This window comes from Aptenodytes patagonicus, chromosome 7 (assembly GCF_965638725.1).
Source record: "Aptenodytes patagonicus chromosome 7, bAptPat1.pri.cur, whole genome shotgun sequence".
In the NCBI taxonomy this organism is placed as follows: domain Eukaryota; kingdom Metazoa; phylum Chordata; class Aves; order Sphenisciformes; family Spheniscidae; genus Aptenodytes; species Aptenodytes patagonicus.
The window spans coordinates 66,943,329-66,962,390 of record NC_134955.1 but is presented as its reverse complement, the minus strand read 5'-3'; the positions used below and the strand labels follow the sequence as shown (position 1 = coordinate 66,962,390).

The following is a 19,062-nucleotide window of genomic DNA, read 5'->3' as shown; positions in this document are numbered from 1 at the left end:
TATTTGTAGGCACTTGTTAGCATAAAGTTAAGGTTAAATTAACATTTGTTTTCTAAACTCATCTTTGACTTTGGGTTGTGTCAAGAGGTTTCATTCCTCAGAACACAGCCTCTGCTCAGCTGAAGTGCATGTTTTCAAAGGTAATAACAAGCAAGAAGATTCCTCTTTGAAAAACTATTTGTGCTTGTTTAGTTCACAGAGTGAAAGTGAGCTGTGCCACACTGCTTTTAGCCATCAGTCCACACTAAAAGTAGCTTACTTCATGCAGTTTCATACCCATTCTTTTTGTACAGCAGGATTGAGTGAGTGTTGCAAAGGGCAATATGTATATGCCACAGAGGAAATCTTCACCCTTAAAATCCACAGCCTTTATCTGTAAGCAAAATAAAAATGAGTGCTGCTGAGAAATACGCTGTTAGAAGTAATCAGATTAAATCTCTGTATCATATGTATCCTCTGAGTGATAGATTCTGCTTTACCCTACTTTTTTGCAAGAGAACAGTGTGGGAATTGAGTAATAATTTTACCTGTTCACTCTGACATATGGTCCAAACTTTCAGATGCTAACAGGGAGCAACACCTGTCTCTTTATAAAGGAACTGGGATTTTTTCTGGTTTCTTAGAAGGGAGGAAATGAAAGCTAACTTGGAAGGTGATTACACCATAATATGATGGAGTAGTTTTGGACAGTGCAGCAATGAAAGCACTGCAGGAGAGCTGTCCATGCTCTCAGGATCTAAGCTAGTCTTTGACAGGCTGTGATCTTCATGCTGGAATCTGACAGTTGCTTATTCTACATGGGGTATTAGATAGCCAGGTTCAACTGGCTATCCAACTCCTTTATTAGCCTGTGTGAGTCTGTATGGCAAAGGAAGTCTAATGGCAGAAAGGATTAAAACTGATGCATCTTCATGGAAGTAGATACCTTTGACTCATTAACATTCTGAAATTAATACCAAACTTAGCTAAAAATCAATAATATATTTACCATATTTCCTCCGCTTTAGAAATGTGGGCTTCCTTGGAACAGAGAAATTGTGACTACAGCTATTGGCATTGTGAGTGGTTTGTGTTTGACCATGAACTGGTCCTGCCAGAATACATTGCTGAGTTTGAGCACGTTACACTGGTATGAACTTTGTTTTTCCTACTGTGATATTAGAAGGCAAGCTTTGGATTTCACAGATCAAGAGAAAAAAAACAAGTAGGTAAAATTAAATTCTGTTCTACTAACATACCTGACAAGCCCAGGTTTAAGGTTGATTCTCTTCTGTCCATTCTGTCAGAGCCAGATAAAACTTCTGTGGAAGTCAGTGAGAAACTTTCCACTCATCATAGGGAGATTTAGATGAGGCTCTTATTTTGTACTTGTAAAAAGCATAGCAAAGAAAGCAAAGATCCTCTAAGTTTCAGCAGATTAAATGAAATGCAGCTAAAAACTAAGTCCTCTCTCACTAAGAATTACTTTCTCTGGGGTACCATTCAAAATAAAACTTAACTTACTGACTGTGCAAAGGTTCTTTTTTTCATGGGGTCTTGCAGGAGCAAATGGCCTTTAGTTGTTTCATTTAAATCGTGAGATGAGGTGTTTTGGGAAAAAAAAAATATATATATATATATTTTCTTCTCAGCTGGTATTCTGAACAAGTTTTTCCTTGATTCCTTCTATTCATTTTACAAGCATATAATGCTGCTGTTTCACTCATCTAACTTCATAACTTACTGCCAAGGTAGAAGGGCTCATTTCAGACTCTGAGTTACTCTGTCTGTTAGAAACAAGAGAGTATGGGGAATTGGGATGTTCAGCGCTGGGGGAAGGAGGAAGAGAGTTGAATTCACTGATGAGTCAGGTCTGCCTGGTCCCATGGTTCAGTGTAAGGCTGCTCTACTGTGATTCTTGGACTTTGAGAATTTCAGTGCATAGGTGTTCTTCTTTTGACTCTAGCCAGAGTTGTGTATGGCACACAACAACCCATACAAGCAAAAACATTATGCAATGCTTTGATTATGAGGCAATGAAACCCAGTATCTAGCAGATCTGTGTTACAGAAAGATGATTTCCTGACTTGATTGCTACTAATTTCCTAATCGAACTTCTCTCATTTTATGCTCAGTATTAAATTTATTATTTAATTAAAAATTAGAAAGTTTACAAATTTCAAATGCCTTTTATTTTATATAGCTCAAAAACCACACATGTCTGTTTTCTACATGCAATATAATTGTGGAAGAGGGAAAGAGAAGCACAGAAAGATTTATTCTGTCTCATGATTTGCAACGTGATGATGAAGCTTTGAACATGGAACCAACAGTAAATGTCAAGCCTCAGATTGCTTGCTTAAATGAAAAAAACCCAATATTTTCAGTGGCTAAGGCCAATATTTAGTCAGGTACAGGTGAGGTATTGCTGTCAAATTTTCAGTAAAATAAATGTATTATGTAATTGTTACTTTGTTATTCAGGTTGGCCCATGACCAAACACAAAAGTTAAAAATTAACATTTCCATTTGGGCTTGATTCTAATGTTGCTTACATTTACTTAACATCACTAGAACTTGTGTTCCTCTGCCTATCAATTATTATGCAATGTGAATTTCAATTATTGGGCTGAATCCTAATTGCATTTCCTATTGTGTAAAGGACAAGTAATTTCACTGGAAAACAGTTCAAGAAGAATGCATCTGAGAATAGGACACGAACTAAACTATCAGCCTTTCCTTTGAATTTTGTGAAATACATGACTTCATGCCATTATGCCAGTTGTTCTTGAAAATACTTTTTTTTTTGTCAGATTTGACATCACAAGAATGTAGCCTAGGGAAAAAAAACACATCAAAACTGTAGCAGGCTACAGATTTTAGCTTCAGAAATACATATTGTTGTAATAGCTGCACAGAAAAACACCTCTTCAGGTGGACGTTTATGTGCATGATTCTAACATTGCATTCATATGCATAACTATTGTGTAGCACCTGCAGTAGCCACCTTTTCTGATGAAGTAGCCCTGCTAAATATCTGATACATGAAATGGTGAAATAGTTTCTGAACTGTCCCATTTTTAACTCTAGTTTGTGAGATGGTGTTATTTCTTATACTTGATGGTTATGTTTTCAATCCCATTTTTTTACAGTTTCAAATAAACTTTCTCTTTTCTAAAGCTTATTTAGAGGCAATGATAAGAAAGAGGAGAATAACAATTCTTTTCTTATTTTACCAAAGTGCCATCCTTCCAGTGATCTGTGTTTGCAGTGAAATACTAGCAATTCTCATCTCACTTTGCCTTTTCCTAAGGATCTGTTGCCTGTCCCTGCTCAGCTCCACTCTTCCCATACTGCTCTCTCATAATGGAAGAGTTGCCAGTTCCTTAGTGTTGGCAGCATCTGTTCCCTTCACTGTGAACTGATTGACTGTCTGACTCACCATCTTACCCAGGTCATGTTTATTTCAGGGAGAAGTTAGAGAATAAATAGTCTTCAAATAAGTGAAAAAGAGTCATCATAGCCTTTATTGTCTTTTCACTATTTCATGTTAGTATGGATTCACTTTTTACGGTCTTTTTATGGTTTACCAGTAGGATAGTATTTGTATTTGCACTCCATCAGTTGAAGCTTTTTCATTTTAAAGGCAGCCATGGAGTATTGGCTGCGTGTCTGGTAAAATTGTCATTTCTGACCTACTTTTGGCCTAGGTTTTGAATTCGAATGGGAACAGCCTGAGCAAGCTGCAGGACATTTCTAGACTTAAAAACACTTCAAAAGCTTATCATCAGTTTTAATGAATTTGCTTCCTTAAAAATTTATGACCTAGTGAGAAATTAAGCTGTAATTCTTTTTTTTTTTTTTTAAGGAACATTTACTAGCATAAATATTCTTGCATTGTGGGGTGTGCTCACAAGACAGGATTGGGCCAGGATGCACAGAGGGGAACAGAATGGGGAACTAAACTAGAATCATGAATACTGTGATACTATTAGCAGCCCACAGTTTTGGTGCCTGTTGATATTGGCTCCAATTTGAATTGCAATATTACAGTGATACCACTTTATCACCCATCTGACCTTTATAATGGTCATTTCATTTTAACAAATAGAGTAACATGTCTGGAGCACACTAGGTCTCCCTCAACAGAACCAATACTAAGCAAGGGGAATCCCAGGCACTGGATCCAATTAAGTCTATTTAAAGATTAAATGTGTCTGATTACTTTAACCAAAGTTTCCTTTGTGGCACTTTTGGCCATACAACTATTCTCTTGCAGCCCAAACGGGAATATTTTGATGCAAGCCATAACCATGTGATAACACCTGAGGGCATTAGAGGCTTACGCAAACTGCAGTTCTTCAACCTGAGCTGGAACCAGCTGAAAAAGTCCAGGGAAGATATAAATGTCTTACATAAAAACAATCCCAACTTATTCTTAACATCACACACAACCCATGGCATAAGGTACATATCAGCACTTGAAATTCCTGGGAAAGCATTCTAACTATGACCACAGTTATAAAGGCTTAAAATCTGGTCCTGCACCTTATTAATTCTAAGGCCCTTGCAATGTAAGAAGCCTTATGATCATGTTATGGCATCTTTGTTCTCACAGGGCCTTCACTTCTTTTTGTAGTCACAGCCTAACCAAGTGAATAAACTGTGTGGCATTTTTGCTCAGAGACATCTCTGAGGCATAATTCCTTTCTTTTTTGCTTCCCTTGAGAATTAAATTTATTGGTGGCCTGTGCCCGATATCAAAAACCAAGCCCTGGCTTTAATTTTGCTGTTTCAGCTGCACAGAGTAAGGGGTGGGAGCAGAGACAGTTCCTAGCCTTGGGGATGTGCGTATACACTGTTAGCCTGTCTGTTACTGCATGTATCTGTCTGCAGCAGCACAGCTGTGTTGGCTGGAGCTTTGGCGAGAACGCCAATACTCGGCCCTTTTACTGACTCTCATTCATTCCTATTGCCCAACCAGCTTCTGCAACAAATGTTTCTCTCTGTTCTTTATTCCCTTTGAATCAGTACATTTTAACAATATTTAAAGGGCTCAGTCAGAATCAGCAGAGTTAAACCTTACGAATTTGAGGCATTAAAAGACTCTTAAAAAAGCTTTTTTAATTATCATTTAACACTGAGTTTAATATTTTGTACAAGTCAAAGTCAGGCAAACAGAGCGCTATCTGAATAGAATACCTCTCTTAAATGATTTGAACAACAAACCAACACAGGAAACAGAACTCCATTGAGGCACCCAGGAAGCATCCAAAAAGATGCTGCCTTGTCTATTTGGCCTGTCAATTAAGCTTCAATGAATCTTTTCAATACATGCTAAGATATAAAAAGAAATAATATGAGCTACCGGTTCCGGTCTCTGGTTCTTTGTTGTTATTACTTAAGTTTTTATCAGATTAAATTTTTAATTTTGCTGTGCTCTTTGCCATCAGCTCTGTGTCAACATGGTAACTCTTGAGTAGTACACATCACTAAACCTGTGCCTCTCCAGAGTTTCTTAGGCATCCAACCACAATGTCTAGTTACTACAGTTCAGAGCAAAGCAGAAAATCCTTACTGCCTCTCACAGGATGTTCTACCACCTAGCTCATAAGTGATTGCATTTGGCTTATTTGGCTGTCAAAATACATCTATAATCCATTCACAAAGACATTATTATTCATTATGTGAGAAGTGTGTATTTCATGTATTATATTTTAAACTAGTGGGCAGTCTAACATATTCTGTATGTATAGGATAAGTTTGTGGTGATGTCTTGAGGTTTTGGTGACAACTCTAAATCCTTTAAACATTTCACACGTGTCCTATGAAGCTTTCTTTGGTTTTTGTAATATTTCTAGGTCATAAATGAAACTCCTAGATTATAAAAACAAATACCACTACATCTTATATATTAGTGAGCTTCGTAAGGTCAGTAAACTTCTGAGTTGGCCCATGTGACTCCAGAGCAGTTTATTACCATCAATGTCACATAAAATCAGGACAATCAAAACTGGCCCAAAGGTACCTTGTCTCATGTGTTTCTAGCAAACTACGTAAGCAGGGATGACACAGTGGCTCTGTTGAAGATCATAGCAAAGCTCTAGCTCTTGGCATCCATGAGATGACAGTACACTAAACAGAAAGGAAATTCAAGTCTCTTTCTTGTATGTAAACTATATTGGCAATTTAAAAAAAAATATAACACTTTATTCCTTTCTTCAAGCCTGCCTCATTGCAGCTGAGTGTCATTGGCCAATTAAAGGCTCTCACTAACCTAGATGGAGTCCTGTTTTCTAATGAAGAAGCTGCAAAATCATTACAATATATTGCAGGATCAAAGATGGCCCAGGTTTGATGTTCTGCTTTGTTGTAACTTATAGCGAGTGCTATGGAAAAGGAAAGCTTTAGGAACAGTTCTGCATCTGTTTTTTTAAAGAACATTTTGTTTTCTGTTTTTTGTGAAGGTAGAAGTTTTGTCCTTGCCTCTGGCAGTAGATCAGAAATTATTTAATCAACACCAATCTTACAAAGATCTTTGCTGGTACCAAAAATTATATTCTAGCATGATCTTGGAAACAGTCACGTTCAAGTTCTGCTGAATTCAGAATGCAAGAAAGTAACTATGTTTGCCAAATAGAAACAATGGAGAGGAAAGTAACAGGATAAACCAATAGTTCTACATGCTTTTTTAAGTATCTAGTGCCAAATCCCTTGTCTTAAGGTCTTTTCAGTAGGTAATCTTTCAGAGTATTTTATATGCAGATATGAAGCAATCCTTCCCAGCCCCTGAGCACAAACTTGTTCTACTTAAGCTCTGGACTATATCCCAAAGCACTCCTGAATCCTACGCTGATTCTAAGCTAACACACTCAATGGGCTGAATAGGTTGGAACTCACTATCATGCTAACACAACTCCTATATGGTCACAGCACAGTCACGATGAAACTATGTCTGCTCAATGCTGAGTAAGATCATGTCTTTCTGCAAAAAATGGATAAATATCTTCACAGAAAACAGACTATAGCTAATACAGAGCATTTTAATGAGGTCTACCTTCTCTGTTTTATGTACTGAAAACTCTAAAAACTGGATATGTGCAAGATCTGTGGAAGTCTTGCAAACTATTAAACTTATTAGATCTATGAATTATTATGTCTACTAATATATCACCTTCCCCTTCCAAGAATAGTAGGATTTTTATGCCTTTTACTATATGCTAAGCTGTGAAGTATGTATAGTATATCTAGTTATATTATATACTTAATACAGTATTTTCTTTTTTTTTTCCTCAGGTGTCTCTGTTAGAATATTCTAGGACTGATGAAGAAAAAACTCTCATTCTCAGTGTATTTCCTTACGCTAAAATTTTGTCTCAAATTTTGAAGAACAAGGTGGATTCGCAGATGCATTGTAATAACTGGTATTCAATGGTAGAGCTGATGCTGTTTAATGTATTTAGGTTAACATTTAGATTAATCTCTGTAAAAGTTTTCTTTTGTTGTTTTAGGTTAAAGGTTTTATGCTTTTCAGTTAAAAAATATTTCTGAACACATTCAAGTCTAACCAATAGTTACCTTGTCCCTGAGCTGTGAGAATGGCCATTTCCAGATGCCTCGCAGGAGGTCCAGGATACCCTAAAGAGGGCATTTAAGTTACTTATTTTGCAGCGCAACTGTCTTTTAAGCATTGCTAGACTTTTAAGACGAAGGGGTACTAATAAGATTCTCTAGACTGACTTTATGCATAAGTGGGCAAGAAAGCATTACGTGGTAATTTCTACATCAATTTCATACCATCTCTTTGAGCTACAGCAGATTTTACAGTAAACCATTCAGATTAGGATAAATTTCACCTAACTTTGCTTATCTACACTGTAGATAACCACATTTGAAATAGTCACCCTACATTCCTTTTATAGACAGTGCAGACACAAAAATAGTTTGGGGACATAAGTCACCTAACAGTTTAGAGGGTTATTGTACGTTGAAGTGAATTGCATCCTACCAGAGAGCCCAACCAGCCACCACAGCTGGAGATATCTCTCTTGCTGATGTTGTTTGCTGGTATGAAACCCACTCTTAGTGTTCATTTAAAGATTTCAAGTAACAGTGAATCTACCTCTCCTATCTCTCTGTCATGTCTATCTTGTTTCTAATACATATTGGCTACTATCAAATTTAATCCACTGGGTCTCATTTTGTCTCTTTCTGGTGAAACCAGATGTTCTAAAGGACCAGAAGTCTTTTCCTTATTTAGCCAAAATCATCCCACTTTATCTTATCTTAAAGAAACTAAGTTAGGTGAGACTTCTTAAGTGTCTCATTATAAAGTGTTTTTTTATTTCTTGTAACATTATTCTAGTTCCTTTCTGAACATGTTTCATTATGTCCACATGGTTTTTATGTATGGCCTCCTACAAAACTATACAGAAACTTCCAGCACTGGACTGATAAATGTCATACCCAGAAATAGTTACCTTTGCCTAATCCTACTCACTAGTCCAATGATTAAATATTAACTGACATGTGTGTCCTTGTGGCAACAGTGCAAGCTCACATTCATCTGGTTTTCAATCATTAGTTGTAGTCTTTTTCAGTGTTCCTAAGACATTGTCTTTCACCATGTGAGTGTGAGTGTCTCTGTTCCTAGCTACATAAATTACAATTTGTTCTATGCAGAAACATGCTTTTTAAATAGGGCCACCATGTTAGTCATTATAAAACTGTTGTTTATAGCTGACCTTGCTAACATCTTTATGTCATCTCCTAATTTACCAGGAATGGACTCCTGTTCTTTTTTGCTAGGAGAAAAAGAATTTTGAGCAGAACATCAATAAAAATCCTTTGTAAAGTGACGATTTTCTTTCTATAGTTAGATTTTGAGATCCATCCTCTAACCAGTTTTTGTCTATTTAACAAGAGTTGCCTTCACTTTTGGATATCATTATTTTTGTATTGCATTCTCAGACAGAAGTTTTAATCTTATCAATACATTTAAATTTTCATCAAAAGCAATTTAATATTAATTTTTGTTTCCTATGCACCACACTGGCATCTATTAATAAGGCCATTAACTTGTAATTATTTACTGTGCTGCATATCAGCCTTTCTGTGATACCTAAGGATGATATCAAGCTAACTGACCTATTCTGCTCATCCTATTTATCCTCAATACTATTACAACTTCAGTTTGTTCATAACCTTCTAGAACATCCCAAGCATACTATCATTTGTATAAAATGAATTGATGAGTGGCTCAGAAAGTTCTTCAACTGGTTCATTAATATTCTTGATTGAAAAATGCCTGCTTTAAAAATGTTAACATGAGTAGTTCCAGTTTTAGATTCTTTTTAGTTATTAATGAAATACAAAGTATTTTTTAATCCATGTAAATGATGAGCATCTCATCATGGTTCTTCCCAAAGGCAGAGAAAAATACGCATTGAAACTATCTTTCTCTTCTGTATTCTGATTGACTATTTTAAAATCCTTAGATAGGATCAAGCCTATAGCATTGCTTGAATTTCATTAAGTCCTGATTATGATCTCTCATTATATTAGCCATCAAATTTTCATTGATATTTTTAGCTTTCATTTTCAGTAATCCATGCTTCTAACAACTGTTTTATTCTCACTGCTATCATTTTTCCTATTTTTCATTCAATTCTGCTGTAGTGGAATAAAAGGGCCATGGCCTGATCCAGTAGGGCTCACGAATATTTGCTTTAGTCTGTAAACTTAAAAGGGTGAAGATTTTTTAAACTGTAAATGAAGACGTGTGTAATAATGAAGTGTTTAGTGTTTAACCTTCTGCATCTTTAAACCTCTCCTAACTAGCCTTCACATTTTTTAGCTTAAGTTTTTGTGTCACTCATTTCACTCATGACTGCTTTCAGCATGTGAAAATTGCCCTTTTTAAAACACCAAGGCTATATAAAGGACGTGCTTATATGAGATACGCTTGCTTGTTTTCTTAAAGAATTGCCTCCTAAGGCAAGACAGTCCTTAATCTACTTGCTTCCTTTAAGGATTCCAGGAATTCCAAATGCTGTGGAAGTATTTCAAAGGAGAGTGTCAGTGAAGCTTCAAGAATATTGAGCAAATTTTTAAAGACCAAGGACACTGGTGGCAAGGATAATGAGAGAACCAGACTGATTCAGGAAATTGTAGCCAGCTCCTTTGCATTCTCTCCCTGATCAGTAGAGATTGGCCTTGAGAATTTTTCATTAGAAAATTCAGTAGCTGTGTTTAGCTTATTTATTCTGCCAGTTTTGAACCCAACTTTTTTCTGATGTCACAAAAGTATAACGTTGAAACATGTTGAAACATTAGTTCTCCTAGTAAATTCTATAAACATAAATTCTCTAATGCCTATAGCAACAGTTTTCTAATACTGACCCTTCAAATATACCCTGCCCTAAAATTTAGAGGCTTAGGCATATTTCATGTCTAAAGCCAAATGAGCTTTGCCACATGCATATTGAACTCTCTCTACTAATCCATTTCTTGGGATCAGGCAGGATTAAAACTTTCACAGAGTACTACTAAATATCAATATGAAAAACAGATTGCAAGAAGAGAGCTAGTAGGTCTAATTTCAAACCAGCAAACATTGAGAATAACTCTTTGAACATTATCTCTCACCTTGAAAGACTACCTAAAATTATAAACTAATTAAGCAGTCACTTGATGAGTAGCAGGACTGAAGGCAATTGGTTTGCCTTAAGAAAGACCCTTGTCTTTGGGTTATCCAGTGCCTAATCAGGTGTGAGTTCTCAGAGTTTCTCAGATCATTCAGAACAGGTCTCTCCTGTATCCTCTAGTGTCTGGCATTGTAGCTGAGCCGATATTTCAGCCTTTCCTTCACTGGGATCGTCAGTTTATAACTCTCATCCAGCCGCTCATTTTCATGGAATTTGTAGGAAGTCGAGTAGTGCTTGTCTGACAAATTGGGCCAAAACTCACCAATGCTTTTAAAAACTAGTGGTAAGGCTAGCAGATGGATATACAGATAGCACAATCACATTAGCCTTGTTTACTTAGGAAACCGAGCCAGCAAAAAGCCGCAAGAGTCAGTGGAGGAAGATCCAAGGTCATCCTAACCTGTTCTGATCCATCAGTTGAAATCATGTTAATCTACCCAGTATGAAAGGTTAAAAGCTCCTCTGTCAGTTCAATTTGTTATTAGAATATAGAATAGCTAGAGGAAAACACATTTCTGCTGATAAGCGTAGCGTTTCATTCTGTGTGCATTAGGGAATTCATGTTTAGAAAAATTGCCAGGAAAATTAATGCTTTAGCATATGTCATATATGTTTTGTGACACCAGAGAGAAGGGATTCATAAAAGGTAGGATAAATACTTTTTGGAAAATGAAATAATATAGCCAAAAAATGTTCTTTAGTCATCACCAAAGCCAGTCTAATGGTACTGAATATTTAAGTGATTATTTGTCTTAGATACAACCTAGATACAATACTGGATATTTTGGGCCTCTACAACACAATTTGAATTTTTTGATTGGGACTCTGTGATCTTTTCTTTTCTCCATTGTACAATGATTTGCTAACATACTGTAGTTTTATCGGAAAGGGGGAGTCGTAGTCATGCAAACAGATTATAGATAGGATCACTGACAGCCTTGTCTTTACAGGAAGCTTGCTGCCAGGTGTCTGAAGTCAGATCCTGTGTAAGAAAGCGGTTTCACAACCTGGGCAGCAAAATATATGTTTGGTATCGACATTTATTTGTTTCTGTCCAAGAATATTTCAATCAAGAAAATTACTGAATTTGTTAATTTATGACATAGAGAAAAGAGTACTTAGTTTGTATATAAAAAGCATGAAGAACTCTTATGTTAGGACAAATTCTGCTCTGACTTTGCACTCAGCCTCTTCTAGACTAAATATCCAGCCTTGGTGTTAGGCTGAAATCCTGTTTCCATTAAAGTCCTGTTGTAGAATGAGGATGTGTAAAGCAAACTAGCCAATAAAATAATCATGTATTGCAGAAGGATTTAAATTGAACAAAACTAAGATCTAATGCAGACAAGAAAAAAATGTCTATGTTCAGATAGCTTCAACTGCAAAGGTACATTTGGGAGCTGGCATACTTAAGTTGTAGAGTTCTTGTTTTTGGAGGAGAAGCTGAACTTTTTTGAAATGTATTAAAGATGAGTAGCTCTGTTGCATAATGGGGAAATATCCCATCCTGCATCCAAGAAGTTGCCACTGATATTAGTAGGAAATGTACACATAGAAACTGAGCACAGAATAAATAGGTGGAATTCATTTACAGATTAATTGACAGGTCGGTTTCTTTCAATTCTAATACTGTCTTTTATTACAGATCACTGTCTTAAATCTGGATGACCAACACTCTTCAAAATTTCTAACTTGGAAAAATTGGAGCATTTAAGATGGGCATCATTTAGCAACAACAGTCTCACACTAATAGAAGGAATAGAGTCTTGTCTTAGCCTCGAAGAACTCACTTTAGATGAAAACTACATTTCAACACTAGATGGTACTATTTTACTGTGGCCGTGATAATGCAGGCTGTTAAGCTGGGACACAGTAGAAATGTTTCTTTATAGTGAAATATTATAGAGGGTGAGTTTTTACTCGCTGCCAATAGAGTGAGTTTTTAAAACATTAAAAATTCTGAGTGTATCTTTAGCAGAACTGAAGAAAGGGAGTGAGGCAGAACAGTTATGTTCCAGCAAAATAAGTATGTCTTATTAAAATGTGCATATTTATCTATGTTTAATGATCTAATTGATCCAATGATCATTGATATAGTTACAGTTAGACCCTGTAACATAAACTGTGTCACTTGTAACTTGTTTTACCCTCTGTATCAGCCACCTTTTTCTATTACAGCTCACTTTATACCAAGTGCATCTTGTTCATTTTTCAAGGAATTTCAAAGCTCACCAAACTTACAAGACATAGTGTAAATAATAACCATCTTATCAGCCTCAAAAGACATGTGTTTGAAAATCTGTCTTATCCGTATTACATTTCCATTGAGAACAACAGAATCACATCTTTAGTTGGTTTAAAGAAAACTTACTCCCTAAAAGAGCTATACATAAGTAATAACTTTGTTTATACCAACCAAGAGACACATCATTTAAAGGTAAATATTTACTATTTCAAAACTAATTTGTTTTTCATTACATTAGAAATACAGTGTTTCCCCACTTGTTCAAGTGTAGAGAAGGCTATACTTAAACATAATTGGAGGTTCCGCCTGTGAGTGCTGCATTCGTCCATCTTTACAGTGGAACCCGAACTGACGAGAATCCCAGTCTAACATTTTTTGATTGATACTCACTCCTGAGAAGGAGGTACTGAACCCTTCAGGTGGATTGGGCTCAAAATGTTCTGCAGAGATAAACATCACTTATACCAGGTAGGCTAAATCAAGGTTTACAATCCATGGAATAATTCTGCAAGTCATGTCAAATAACAAACAATTACACCTGCAGCAGTTCCAGTTCTTTTCAGCTAACCTGGCATGCTAATGTATGTATTATAAACTTTGTTGGCTGGATTCAGACACTAATTGGAGACTGAGGCCCTGATTCTTATTTATGTTCTGTAAAACTGTAAAACTGTGTGAGAGCACAAAGGTTTTTAAGGCAATGTCGGTATAGTTTTCACTCACTTTAAGGGCTTTCTTTGTGGCTTGAGTGTTGAAAAGTGCTATTAATCTAAATGAACATATCTGGATTTTGTTAAGTGGTTTCTCAGTTTTGAGTCATGCAGATGACGGCTGAAGAAGGAGCTGAAAACAAAGTAGTCTGAATGCACCTATATATGGATGTTTTAAAGTTATATTAATAAACCCGTGCTTTTTTCTACTTAGGGTTTAACTAATCTGATAATTTTGGACATGAGTAGAAATTGAATAGTCTGGAAACAAGATCACTACCGACTACTTGTATTATTCCATCTTCCTTCTCTCAAAGCCTTAGACGGCATCGCAGCAGTATGTTATTCTGTATGCAGATTACTACTATAACTTTTTTTAAAATAGTTCTTTAACAAATCAAGACCCAGCTGATCAGACTTGTTAATATGTGTGTAATCTTTTCATATACTGTATAATACTCCATTGTCTGTTTTTGTCTCTCTTTAGTCATTTTGGGGTAGAAATTGCCTTTTTTTGTAATAGTGCCTAGCACAATAGTGTCCTGGCACATTGCTAGGGTTCCCGAGGCTTTAACTATAATTTTGGAGCTTAATCATTTCTAACACCTATGAAATTAGTGTACATTACTTACAAATCTATATTGTAAACTGAGAGAACACAGACTATCTCCATTAATCTGTTCCATAAGAAAACAGTCATCCAGGTCTGCTCATATAAAGACAAAATAACACTTTTTAAATTACTTTGATTTTAAACATTTTTAAATCATTGAATTGTAAAATGTTTTTCTGTCTATATTACTATGATAGTTCTAGACCTGCATTAATATAGCAGACATCACTTCAAAAGCATTTAACAGGAGCCAACAGAAGAAGAAGGTGCAAAAAATTTGCTTGGAGGCAAACTCACCTCTGACATGATTGCAGATAGACTGGGACATTCAGACTTCACAGAAATGCAAGAATTAAATTGGACAGCTTCTAATCAGGTGCAGTGATTTTCAGAATTGCATTATCGATTAAAAGCAGCATCTAATATTGTGGATAGAACATGAAAATCTAAAGCTAGAATCTGTATTTAGCAAATATGCCTGATAATTCCCTAGCATTTGTCAGCCAAATTCCCTTGACTGATCCATAAAATAAGTGTAATTTTTCATCACAAAGGGTTATTTTCCGCAGCTTCATTGAAGAAATATTCTTTCTCTAGATGCTTCCATTCTTCATTTAGGGAGTGGTGCTGCCTGCACACAGTTTGACAGAAAATGTCTGGCTCCAGACCAAGTATATCTAGAAGAGAGATTTTATTTGATCAAAACCCATCTGATCTGATTCCTTTCAGAACAAATTCGGCCAAAGTGAGAACAGACATGTATGTGTGTGCAGTGCTGCTTCTGCAATCTTTTGATTTCTGAAAAAGCTGCCTTGTCCACTGTAGATCTACAGGAATTTAGAGCAAGAATGACCTGTGATTGGTTGCATTAAGTGCGTCCTTAACTGAACACTAGTATGTGCACCCAGTGGGACACTCACTGTTCTGCCACAAAAGTATTTTACACAGCACTTGTCATACTTGTTTGCAGACATCACCCCCGATATTAATTTTTAGGAAAGCATTTCTATAGGTTGTATGTATGTATTTGTCTTCTTAGAGACATATTTATATTTTATTCTTTCCCAGTATCCTGCATCTGTCAGTGAAAGTCCCTACCTGATGTAACATATGAAGACAACTTTAATGGCACAGTCCACGATCTTCATCTTTTGATCTTAAATAGCCTAGAAGGCCTTCAGCAACAGTATCACCGTGACAGGAATATCAGTGTCAATACTCTGGTGGAATTGAGTAGGTGTTGCTCATAAAGAAATTGTAACTCCTTTTAGTTTAACTCAGTTTCAAGAGACTGCTTTAAGACATGAGGACAGATACAAGTATTTAAACATTCTTGTCGGGATTATTTTCTGCAAGGACATTCATTCCCTGGAGGCTTTGTTGTAAAAGGTTGTAGAACAACAGTATAACACTGACTATGTGTCTTTTAAGGTATTACAATTGCAAGCCTTGAATTTCTTGAAGAGATGTATCAGCAGCACAGTTACGAATTCCTAAAAATTACTTGAGGAGTGTCTCTCTGACCAATAGAGTATCCTGCTTCTACCGTTAAGAAGTAACAAGTACCTTGCAAGCAGGCTTTGACACAGCTGAGGTACACAATTACAATCTGTGTGCTGCTTTGGCAGGCCTCAGAGTAAGTGGAGAATGGAGTACTCCATCTGAGCACTTGCAGCTCCAGTGCTACTGGAAAGCAATGAAAACAGCCTAAGAGGTACAGAACTGGAATTTCAGTAATGTGATATAGAAGCAAACAGAGCAGACTGTTGAAAGCCCTTGCCTTTGGTGTCAGAATCAAATCAACTGTTTACTCCTGGAAAAAGAACTGTGAATTTGTTGTGAGATTTTCATTAGGGTGCTTCTTTCATAGGAGCATGTTGCATTTCTTACCCCAAAGCCAGCATGTTATGGATCTTCTCATGCTATATATCTCATTTCTATATTATTTTTCTATGTTACTTGTATTCTAAATCCATATTTGTCCTTTTTTACCTAATTCAGCGCTGTAGAGCTGGTGCTAGCAGACCAGTTTAGAAATGTCTGTGGCATGAATTTACAGAACAATAATCTCATGTCTTTCAGTGGTTTAATCTTCCTTCCTAATGCTAAGGTGGGTTCATGACACAGTCTTTTCTATTTTTCGTAATAATATTAATGATAAACTAATTTCCTTTGGTTGAAAATACGGTCTTTAATCTCCTTTAATATCCTGTTGTTCGTGGGGTTTTGGAACAACAGCAATCAATCAGCACAAAGCTGATTGCAACCACTGTTTCAATTTCACAGTATTGTTGCAGTAATCTGATCCAAAAATCAATGAATTTCACCAAACTTTTTGAAGCACTTTAAACTGACCAATCATCTTTCTAAAGATCAAATTTCTGAATCAGAAAAATGTAATTGGCAGTTTTGCTGATGTGTTAGCAGAGAAACATTCTGTTTGATTAATTATGTTTCCTTTTTACAGGTATTGTGTCTGAACTACAGTCATATTGAATCAATACTGCCTGGACAAAAGCTCCCAAATCAGGTAACAAATAGGCAGCAGCTGTACTGAAACCTGGCCTCTCATGGCTATGGACAGGAAGGACTTGCCAAAGAAAGCAAGTACCATCAGCTTTTAAAATACACTTTTATCTCTCCTTTACTCCACTGAGGAGGAAGGAGGTGTCTTCAATGTCAGTAGCTTTGGATCTCCCTTTTTTTTCCCCTCCTAGCTTGAAGAAACCCAGTACGTTTTGTTTGTTTGTTTTGCACACATATGGTATGTTTGGCTTCATCTAGTTGGCTTTTCTTTCCTAAGTTCTTTGTGAACAACTTGAAGGCCACTTCTTCATCAAACTAACTATACCAGGCTGCTGTCGTCTGTTCTTTGGATCGTATCACATAGGTGGTTAGGCATACGTTGAATCCTACAAAGGATTTCATTTTGAGTAAGGGAACCACCTACCTCTCTCTGGCTGCTGGTTTGATCTGGGAGGGCGTGGACATGTCTCTCTGATCGGACTGATCATTGATATTCTGTTTTCATTCTTTACTTAAATTTGTACAACATTACACTACAAAATTTTAGGAATATATTCAGATAGTGAGGAATGTATTGAGATAGTATTTCAGTCCCTTGAGCCTGACCTGTGAAAATTCAGCTGTCTTACACTGTATAATATTCTGATGGCACTCACAACCCCTTGTTAGAATCAATGAGTTCAGCCAGTTCAGACTACAGTACCTTTTATGGGCATAAAGAAGGCTTTTGTGTATTCATCCAAAGTTCTTCTGCAATGTTGTGTGTAGTCTAAGCAGTCATTCATCCTGCCATTAAACCTCCTTTCCTTTGCTCATTTCATAAGTGATATTCTTTTCATCATCTGAAGGAGGCGGTCATACTTCTTTCTTCTTCCTTTTGCCATCAACATTAGATCAGCCTGTGTCCTAAAGAGCATTTTCAAATTACCTTTCAGTTTGCATTTCTCATCTGTGCATTCTTGCAGGACTGAAACTTCCGGGACCTGTCAGGATTCATTTACTTATTTCTGCATGGATAAGGCAACATCCATAGTCAAATTCGGTTCTATCATATCAGACAAGACTTGCAAAGTCACCATGCAGAGTTCCCTCTATGCATTGGTCAAGTTTTATAAAATTAACAGTGACAGAGCATCAGAGAATCCTGCAAAACCTAGTTGTTGTGCGCATACTTCTCAAGACTTCACCCAGCTCATCTTTTCTTCATTCTTTGCATATGCTCAGCATCTGGAGTATGGCAAAAACACGAATTTGTTTTCAGATTTTCTGGGGAAAAGGGATATTGGCAGAAGCACACATGGATATGGGCTGTTTGGGCTTCCATCATAGTGTGACAAATTTCTGCGCTCATTTTGCTTATCTGCTTCCTCATGAGAGGTGAACATTCTTTATACAGACTGGGGCCTCAAAAAGGACTTGAAATAATTCTTCAGTAACTGTAGGAATGTCCTTCTTGTTGATGGGAGGGATTTTTTTACACTAATGCCTTCTAGTTTCCTCCCCTTTTGCTTTTTGCAGGCCACTGAAACTTGGCCTGCAAGTCCCAAACTTAGTGCAAGTCAACATAAATATTCCATGATGTTTCTCAGCCAGCTTTTTCGTATGTGACTTACTCAGAGTCACTGATTTAAACATGTCAGATTCTAGCTCAGTAGCTGCTACTTAACAACCTTTAAGTCAATACTGGAATGGAAATTATTTCATTATTACTGTGTGATATGAATAACATTGCCCTTTTTTTCCCCACAAATGCAGCACAAAAGTATTTAGTGAACAACTATGCTTCATTTCAGGTTTATTGATACTTCTACCATCTTCAGCTAGTAATGATCCAATACCATTGTCAGGATTACTTTTGTTATTGATATATTTTCAAACTCTTTCTTACTGTTCTTAATGCTACAAGCCATTGATGTCCCCTTATGTTCATTTGCTCTTTTCATCAATTTTTTGCATGTGTTTACTTCTTACTGTCAATGTCTTTATTTTTCCATTTATTATGTCTGCTTTTAATTTCCCATTAAGTGGATACTCTTTTTTTAATGACTGTTGCCTTCTTTCTCAATTGTGAGATATCCTAGGAACAAAAATGTTCTTAAACATTCCCCAGATCCTCTTGACACTTTCTTCAGAAGTTGAATTAGCACTTAATTTTTGTAGCCTTGTGAGATAAGCCTGTGTAAAGCATAAAATATACATGAGGTATTTACACATCTCAACACAAATTAATATTACATATTCACATACAGTTTGGATATTGTTTTATTTGTGATGTGTGAATGTA

The 19,062-nt window shown here is 36.4% G+C and overlaps 1 protein-coding gene across 1 annotated transcript in view; it reads left to right on the top strand.

Annotated features, from left to right (window-relative positions):
* Positions 1 to 19,062, top strand: part of LRRC9 (leucine rich repeat containing 9) — a 43,328-nt gene that overhangs the window by 14,107 nt on the left and 10,159 nt on the right. Inside the window, 16 exon segments of the mRNA XM_076345833.1 lie at positions 1,008 to 1,129; positions 2,183 to 2,390; positions 3,352 to 3,359; positions 3,689 to 3,739; positions 3,741 to 3,806; positions 4,258 to 4,411; positions 4,414 to 4,445; positions 6,205 to 6,330; positions 7,275 to 7,412; positions 12,330 to 12,357; positions 12,360 to 12,506; positions 12,901 to 13,121; positions 13,854 to 13,976; positions 14,500 to 14,633; positions 16,254 to 16,362; positions 16,720 to 16,859. Coding sequence (XP_076201948.1) covers positions 1,008 to 1,129; positions 2,183 to 2,390; positions 3,352 to 3,359; positions 3,689 to 3,739; positions 3,741 to 3,806; positions 4,258 to 4,411; positions 4,414 to 4,445; positions 6,205 to 6,330; positions 7,275 to 7,412; positions 12,330 to 12,357; positions 12,360 to 12,506; positions 12,901 to 13,121; positions 13,854 to 13,976; positions 14,500 to 14,633; positions 16,254 to 16,362; positions 16,720 to 16,859 — 1,807 coding nt within the window.